Source organism: Gigantopelta aegis, unplaced genomic scaffold (assembly GCF_016097555.1).
Source record: "Gigantopelta aegis isolate Gae_Host unplaced genomic scaffold, Gae_host_genome ctg3105_pilon_pilon, whole genome shotgun sequence".
NCBI lineage: Eukaryota > Metazoa > Mollusca > Gastropoda > Neomphalida > Peltospiridae > Gigantopelta > Gigantopelta aegis.
Genome location: NW_024533179.1, coordinates 15,616 through 25,594, shown reverse-complemented (window position 1 = coordinate 25,594; position 9,979 = coordinate 15,616). Strand labels below are relative to the sequence as shown.

The following is a 9,979-nucleotide window of genomic DNA, read 5'->3' as shown; positions in this document are numbered from 1 at the left end:
GTGTTATAATGTTTACAGTTATTAAGAATTTTCACTTTTACAGACTCAAATCATTTTAATAACATACAGTTAAAGAAACAAACAGTAGGTAAGTTGTCATATTTCTGTTATCTTGTTAACAAATATACTGTCTATCTATAGACCCTGATTGAAGATATTGAAATGAAAGTCTGTGAGCCCTACAGTCTACAATCAGTCTAAACCAACTGAATGATATTTATGGTGAGTGTCAACTATCAGTAGATACCAGTGTATATAAGTGTATGTAATATATCAGTAACATGTTTTAATTGTTATGTTTAGTTTTATACAGAGTTATTTTAGTTAATGTATCTTAAAACAAATATTGTAGTTTATTAGTAGTATATTTTGTTATTGTTATTTAAAAAATAATATTTTTGTAACAAGTAAAAACATTTTTAAAAATTGTTTTTTTTACTATCAAAGAAAGCATCAAAAACTGTTTTGAAGGTATGTATATGACTTGACTTGGTAAACTTCCCCTCATCAACAAACTTTATAATGGGAGGCACTCATAATGGTTTTTATAACTCTACCTCAAGACAATGCCAATTTTTTTTTTTACAGAGAATGTTTTTGAAAATACAAACACAATTGGTTTTTAAAAGAGTGTATCAATAGTTGTAGTATATCCAAATTATAATATCATATCTTTATGTCTTTATAAATAGAGACTTATAGATTACATACAATATGATTATAACAATAGTAGTGTTTTAATTCAAATTGTGTTGTACTATAATCCTTTATAACAAACACATACCTTAGTCATAATGATTACTACAAACTTCATTCGTATTTTATAACTGAATTGCTGACTAATCTCAAGTTAATGTTGTTCTATTTTTAGTAAAATTATTGTTTAGAAATAAATGGTACTGGCACTGAGTGGTTTACAGTAAATAGGGTGTCAAACAGGGTTTGCCTCCTGTGGTAACTTAAACCACTGAATTCACAAAATATAATTTGAAAATAAATCTCTCTCTATCATAACAACAGCAAGCAAGTTTAAATAGAAAAAAACTCACCAAAGAAAGGTGTAACTAAAAAGTAACACATAGCATAAAAAAGAGTATTAACACAACTAACATTGTCACCTATAACACAAAGAAATATAGCAGCGCACCTATTAACAAATGCACAGAAAATCAAACCTAACAAAAAGATATAATTTATACACATAAGTAAGTGCTCAGTAAAATACAATTACAATATATTACACCTCCTATTACCAGGACTTTTTAATTTATATTAATGACCTGTTCCCTATGTTTAAAATTTAAATTTAGGAGTAAATACAGAGAGGACATAGTTATGTGTATCCTTCTGTATGCTGATGATATTGCACTGTTTGCCCAATAATGAAAATGATTTACAACAGCATATTAGCTACATGGGTGAACAAGAATCATTAGCTATGAACATCAATAAAACTAAAGTACTACATATTAGACCAAAAAGAAGAGCCAGATCATCTTTTCCCTTTGCTTGTAATAGTACTATCATAGACTATTGTAATGAATATAAATACTTAGGAATATGGTTTAAATGAAAATTTGGACTGTAAACAAACTTTAGAACATACTGCAAGATCAGCCAGGAAAGCTCTGGCAGGAGTTTGTGCACGTTCTAAAGGCTTTTTTTATCAGGACATGTACATTGTTATATAAATCATTAGTAACTCCAATATTAGACTACGGTGCTTGTATATGGAGTTACCAAGAATCCCCAGTTAACCATTGTACAAAACAAATTCAATGCGCTTCTTCTTAGGATGTAATAAGACCATGCCCCTAGTGCTTTAAACAGGAGAAATGGGATGGCTTCCCACCCATTGTAGACAAATGAATATCATTCTTAAGCTCTTTATACATATTAGAAAGTAATACATGTAACCTTTTACTACAGAGTCTATTCAAACAATCTACTGACTTAGGTAATTTAGGAAAAACACACTTGGTCTTGGCATTGCATGAAATTAATGTGTAAAATAAGAGGATATAATAATAGCATAAACCCAATACCTTAAGAACTACATAATATAATACACACTATAGCCAATGAGGACTGGCAGTCTCAACTAAATAAACCTTTAGTTTCCCCTTCATCTGAGACAGGAGGTAAGTTAGTAATATATAGACAACTACAACAGGTGTTATGTGCTTGCCAACATGACCGTGAAGAGACATTAGACTATGGTGGCCATACATGGGGGTGTCTGCCCTAGCAGTTGAGAGGGGGCATTTTCATGTACCTAAGCTACTTCTAAAGGATAGACTATGTACCCTTTGTAAACAAATTCAGTGGAAGATGTACCTTGTTTTGTCCTGTTCTGTCCAAAGTACAATAACATACGACTCAAACTTTACAATACAATCATTTCCAAAGTACCATCCTTTTACTCACTTCCCCACACAGACAAACTCACTATCATTTTTATCAAATGAATTCAGCCATATTGGTGGCTGGGGAGTCTTCTGTGTGTGACATTAATAATAATAATAACAAATAAAAAAAAATATTTTTCAAATCATTACATATAGGCTGTATTAACAGTTCTTTAATGAGTTGTCATAGTGATCATGTCCTGGTCATCTTGATATAGTATGTCAGGTTTATGATTAATGATTTAAAGTTACAATATTGCTCATTATAACATATTAATATTCTCATTATATAGTTGATTGTTCTTCTAATAAACCAGCTGTATTACAAAGTGTAGATCTATAATGATATAATTGTGGAGACATTTACATAGCTCATACTACCAAAGTAAAGACTGCTGTCTTCCTAATATTTAATACTCCAATGAAGTAACTCAACTATTATTTGACTATTTCATTTCTATAGTTGATACTACAAATAAGAGATGTGTTTATAAAGATCAGTGTCCATGTCCATCATGTGATCCAGTACCCAATAATTGGTACACATATTATTACATCAACTAAGATCAATGTAATGTTTATATTGTTTATATTGTTACAGGTATTTTATATGTTATAAGTTAATATTGTAAGTATTTTTGTATATAGATTGGTGATATTGTTGGTCAAATATATGAAGAACCATGTTGTAGTTGTCTAGGCCATGTAGTAATCTTCACTTACATTGTATCATTAACAATCTACCAGGTTGTAGTTTATCCACAAGGTCAAGTTATTAATGAATTAAATAATAGTTGTGTTTATCTCAGAGATTGTCCTAGTAAGAGAAGAGTACAGTACATTACAGTATTTATTACTAATGTATTTAGAACCTGATCCTTGTAAACTACCTTCTAAACAAGGACCATTTAAGTGGTGTACATGATGTAATAACTTAATATTATTATATTATTATTAACTACAGGTGCTATTCATGAAAGAAATGATAGAATTTTTATTGTTGGGTTCATTAGTGTTCTCAATCTGACATGAATTTATGAAGTCAGTATAAGTGGTTTACAGAGTATAGGTGGTGATATGTTTAAGTGTTGTCTACCTAGTAATTGTTCTGGTCCTACTACCAACATCATCACTGTTCATATATTCAGTAAGTTATATCTCATTGTACTAGTACACACCGTCATTTGTTACTGATCTACTGTCATTTGTTACTGATCTACTATAGACATGTAGAGATCATAGACTTCAGTGTTGTTGGGTTTTCTTCTAATATGACAGTTGTTCCACAACAATACACACTTCACTGTGTATATAATTGATGGTATTGAGAGTTCAAGTGGTATTATGAGAATACTGAATTTAATTTTGATTCCAATCACTTTGCAATTTTGGTAAGTAATTTCAACATTATACTTACATGATGTCATACGTAGCCCTTTTAGCTCCAGGATTCACTCCCTCTCTTCCTATCTTGTCAACAAGACAGCTACCACTATCACTGTCAGTTGGACACCTGTTTCATCTGATAATGATGGATATGTAGTCAATGTGACTAGTGACACACACACACACTGTGACACAACAGGTAAAGGGAGGTAGTGAGAATGAGATAACACTGAAGGACTGATATAACATCAACAGTCAGAGCCTATCAAGATATACTAGGACCTCTTAGTAATGCAATCAGCTTTCATTAGGTATTGTAATGTCTATAAATTTGCTCATTATCAAGTTATTTTCCAGTTATTCATTAATCAAGTTGGACATTTTTGTCATCCATTACAAAACTGGAAAAACATACAATATTATATCATAAGTTAATGTGACATTGGGTCTCTGTTACTCCTCATCAGTCCACTATGACATTTAGCTATAAATTAAGAGAATTGTTTAATTTGATTTATTTAATATCTGTATATTTATTTACTACATCAACATCTGGACTAGCTCCTGGTATCAGTGTGAGGATGATTACAGTAACTGATAATATAACACTATCAGTTCCATCCACGATATGTAAATTAGTAATCAGCTGTACCAACACTCCATTCAGTAGTAACAACAACATCATCAAATGTATTAACACCATCAACTTCTAAACAGAATTGTAATCAGATATTTATCATATGATTTATTTTCAATATATATTTATTATTAGATATTAATACTGGAATAGTAGGAGGAGCTATTGCTGCTATACTTGTAGTACTAGTTATAATACTAATACTAATATTACTAGTATAGTTTTAAAGTAAGAACAGATATTATATTAACATTAATTTGAGTTATCATAAAGGAGATATTCTCGACAAAAACAAAAAAGAATAGTTAATTTTAAGAAGAGCAGACAACAAAATGATTTTCCACTCTTAGAAAAGAAAGTACAATCAACTGAACCAGGTAATAATCTTCTATACATATACATTAATTATTATATTATAAATTGTCATTAACTACTATAGAGTATGAAGCAATGACAAATATGACCAATTCACATACCACTGATGATAAATATGCAGTCATAACTAGTGAACCAACATATGCTAATGTGACAGAAAAAGGTTCATCTTCCATCTATGCTACCCCTCCTTCTCTCCATGTCCTTTTGATCTTAAAATCCCTCCGTCTCTTGCCATATCACTTGACAATCTTGGTACTCATGTAGCCAGTTGTCATAGTGATGGCAATGCAGCTTTTAGTGAACAATATAAAGTAAGGAGTGATGTTTAAACTAGATAACTGTTATTGTATATTTAGGCACTGTACACAGGAGAAGACAAGCCATGTACTGTAGGTTTTTAGTGATGTGAACAAACCTTATAATCGATTCAAAAACATAACACCTTGTACGTACTTTATTATATAATATTATTGATATATGACTTTTAATGTCAATACAGATGATGAAAATAGAATTTACTCCAACTGGCCCTAAGTTTGAAAAACACAGCAAAGATTATGTTAATGCCAGCTATGTTGATGTATGTTAACAAAGAATCCTATTATACACTTTGATGATGTACCTTATCATAACTACAATCACATGTATATTACAAATGTTTACATTGTCTTTCCTTATAGGGTTATGGGCATTCCAAGAATTTTGTAATTGCACAAGGTAAGTATTAATAACATTATCATAAAATATAAATAATATTTGTACAGGACCACTGAAGAAAACATGGCAAGAGACCCCAATGCCATTGTCATAGTAACCAATCTTAAGGAGGGATCTAAGACTAAGTGTGAACAATATTGGCCTGAGTCATATATGGTATTTGGACCTTTTATTGTCACACTAGTGGATGAACAGGTTTTACCAGATTTTGATATTCAAAGTATGAACATAAAGGTTAAATGATCTTAAGAGAGTATTAGATTATTATTTTATTAATATTAGATAGAGGATGGATCTAATGTTACTCATAACATAACACAATATCATCTTACCTCCTGGCCCTGATCATGGAGTACCTGACTATGCTACCCCTCTAATAAGCCATCACAAATGAGTGACTAATAGATAGTCTCCCATCTAAAGGTCCCATCTTAGTCCACTGTAGTGCTGGTGTAGGTCGTACTGGTACATTTATTGCTGTGGATATAGCTCTGGAACAAGCTAGTAAAGACGGAGTAGTAGATATTGCTGGTATTATCAAGAGACTTAGAGAACAGAGAATGCAGATGGTCCAGACAGCAGTAAGTCATTGTGTTAATGTTGAAGTGTCCCTTAATACAATGATATACCCTTCATAGGATCAATATGCTTTTATTCATGATGCTGTACTAGAAAGAGTAATTTGTGGAGAGACAGAGATTCCACAGACAAGTATCAGTCTGAACTATAGAAACTTTAAAGAGTATGATCCTAGAACACACCAGACAGGTTTTGAGTCACAATTCAATCTCTTGTATCAAGTGACTCCTAATCCTGATGATGTTTATTGTACTACAGCAAGAACTCCTAATGACAAGAACCGTTCCAATGAGTACTTACAAGAATATTATTTACCTGATCATATTTTTATATGTACTTATTATTTATTTAAAGCTGAGAGATCCTTGTTTACACTTCGTGAGGCACACGGTTATATTTCATGCATCTTTTTTAAATATTGTCACCACATATTATCTATACTATGTCATCTCTTAAATTTGGAGAATATTTTGTTGAAAGCATTTCTTAAAAAAAAGGCATAATTGATGCACAGAGAGATTCATTCATGTAAAGATAGACAATCTCATTGAATGTTGTACAATTTCAAATGACAGATTGGTCTGAAGATGGACATGTTAGAAAACCTAAAACTATCCTCCAAGTCATTGAGGAAGTCATTAGAAGACAACAGAATATTGGAGGAGGACCAATAGTTGTACACTGCAGTACATAGACTGTACACATAGTAATAGTTACTCTCTTCCTCTCTCTAGTGACACAGTGAGTCGTTGTGGAGTATACTGTTCAGTAAGTATTGCTCTAGAACAATGTAGACAGAAGGTGTAATAGATGTATTTCAAGTGATCAAAGCTGTTAAAAGAAGAAAACCAGAGCTGTGACTACACTGGTAATAATAGAGTATTTTATTAATAATAGACTGATGTCTCATTTTGTCTTGTACAGGAACAATATACTTCCATTTATGATGTCATCAAGATATATCTAGCAATGAACAGTACATATGCTAACTTTCAATAACAGTATATATAAACAATCATTATAATGTTAATGTCATAAATATAGTAGTAGTTTAGTTACTATAGCTGTATTGAGCTGCTATTGCTGTATATTCTTACAAATACTATGTATATATCCCTCTGTTTATAGTTCATAATTAATAAATTGAACAGAAATAATAATGTCAGGTTTAATAAAGTTATTGTAAGAATAATATTGTAATCTTTGATACGATGTACTTCTACCAGCTAGACAGATAATAGTTAGTGTCCTTTTCAAAGTTTTATATATATATTGAAAATGTGTAATAGATGAATAGGTTAAAAATATGTATGTATGTATGTATAAAATAATTCATTTTCCATATTAAAGCTATCGGTTATGTCAGTTATGAGTTCAGTAGTTGTCGTTTTCCAGTCTCTCTAACCCCCCCATTCTCTATTTATTACAACTCCATTGTAATAGCAATCACTAAAATATATGTTTGTCTATTAGATGTATTTTGTCAGTCAGATAACCAACATTTGATGTTAAATGATCTATATATAGTTAATGGTATTCAATAAAACCACACTATATTATACTGAGGCAATTATTTAGATACTGACTCTATTTTCGTAGCCAATTAACTCCAAGCTTCTAGAGTCCAACAGGAAGTTTATATTTTGTTCCAATAGTTAATATGATTAACGAAGTGACGTCATCATCATTACTCATAATTATGTCATCATTTGTTCATCCATTTTTTACTGGAAAGTTAAGAGAGAAAAAAGCTGGTGAGACAATGTCTGTACTACTATTGGCTACTATCTTCTTGTTATGGTGTGAGTGAAGTTATTAGTAACTGTCCACCAGACTCAGGTAAGTGAATCGATGTGTAGTACATCATTTATTAACAATGTTCTAGGTATCTACCTGATGTTCAATGGAGATTGTTATCCTAATGGCTCCTACATCAATCATAATTACATCACACCAGGACAAACTAACTATTCACCACTCCAATGTGTGTTACCTAATTCCACTTTGTCTGGAGGAGAGTGGGTTAATCCTAATGGACAACCTGTCAACTGTGGATACAGTAATAGAACTAATCCTCTCCGCTGTATTAAATCTGATACTCCAGCTAACATCACTGTATACAGACCTGGTGCTGATAATTTTCATGAATCTGATTTTGGGTGGTGATGATTTTAAATGTTGTCTACCCAGTAATTGTTCTGATCCTACTACCAACATTATCACTGTTCATATATTCAGTAAGTTATATCTCATTGTACTAGTACACACTGTCACTTGTTACTGATTTACTATAGGACATGTAGAGATCGCAGACTTCAGTGTTGTTGAAGTTCCTTCTAATATAACAGTCGTTCCACAACAATACACACTTCAATGTGTATATACTGGATGGCCATTTCCTACAATTCAGTGGTACTACAATAATAATATATTAAATTGTGCATCACCACCAAATGGATACAGTTGTGTTGTCAGTTCCAGACAGACCCTTTTTAGTCAAAATGAAACACATTTTCATACACTTGATGTTACTTGGAGTACAGATGTGATCAATAGTCAATCAAACAATAATGGTGATCATGTATATAGGTGTAATGTAGCAGCTGCAGACATTACAAGAAATCGTTATCTTACAGTAACTGGTAAGTACTTTTACTACTATAGTTACATGATGTCATATGTAATCCCCTTAGCTCCAGGATTCATTCCCTCTCTTCCTACTCTTGTCAACAAGACAGCTACCACTATCACTGTCAGTTGGACACCTGTTCCATCAGATGCTGATGATATGTAGTCAATGCCACTAGTGACACACATACTGTGACACAACAGGTAAAGGGAGGTAGTCAGAATGAGATTACACTGAAGGGACTGATACCAGAAACAACTTATAACATCACAGTCAGAGCCTATCAAGATATACTGGGACCTGCTAGTAATGTAATCAGTGTACAAACTAATATAAATCTAACTACAGGTATAGATTTTGGTGTATTATTATTTCAATAATTTATAACTATAGGTATATCATCTATTAGTTGGAATTTGTTAACTACTGCACTTCAAAACACTGTTAGCTGTATCACAACTACTGTCAATGTTACTACTGATGTTTACTGGTTAGTGAATGGAGTGATGAAGTACAACTCAATGTATACATCAATTAATTCTGATCTCCTCATATACAACAACACACTACTGGTATATCCTGATCCACTGGGAGTGTCAGTTAATGTTACCTGTATAGCAATGTATAAAGGAGTAAGCTACAGTGACACTGTGATATTAGAAGGTATGTAAAATTTAGTTGTTCATCTAAACTAAGCTTACAATTTTCTAGTTCCCAGTGGTCCTCCATCTAATGTGATGGCATATATTTTAAATGAGAGTAGTATCAAAGTCAACTGGACTATGTCATCACAGACTACTGGATATGTGATTGTCATTAACTCTACTACTGGAGTAAGTACCAACAAGATATTATCTACTAGAGAAGATGAAGTTCTAATCAATGGACTAATATTAAGTAGATATTATGAGATCAGTGTGTACTCATATAAAGATCTTCCTTCAATTAATAGTACACAAAGATTGTTAAGGTTTGATGGTGAGTTAATATTTGTATAAACACAATGTGACTCTATTTGATTGTCTAGTTCCTACACCAGTAACTAATCTCTCAGTGAGTGATATCTCAACCACTACTATTAGAGTGAATTGGACTAGTTCCAGTAGTGAAGATGGTAACTATGTAACATACTATAACATTTCCTATAGTCCATCTTGTCCTGAGTTCTCATCAGTAAATGTGACATTGGTCTCTGTTACTCCTCATCAGTCCACTACAACATTCAGTTATATATTAAGAGAATTG

The 9,979-nt window shown here is 31.9% G+C and overlaps 1 protein-coding gene across 1 annotated transcript; it reads left to right on the top strand.

Annotated features, from left to right (window-relative positions):
- Positions 1–5,589: 5,589 nt before the first annotated feature.
- LOC121391920 (receptor-type tyrosine-protein phosphatase eta-like) lies at positions 5,590–6,779 on the top strand. The gene is made up of 3 exons (XM_041523378.1): positions 5,590–5,746; positions 5,950–6,107; positions 6,681–6,779. Exons 1-3 carry the CDS (start codon positions 5,590–5,592, stop codon positions 6,777–6,779), a joined length of 414 nt encoding a protein of 137 aa, XP_041379312.1.
- The last annotated feature ends 3,200 nt before the right edge of the window (positions 6,780–9,979 follow it).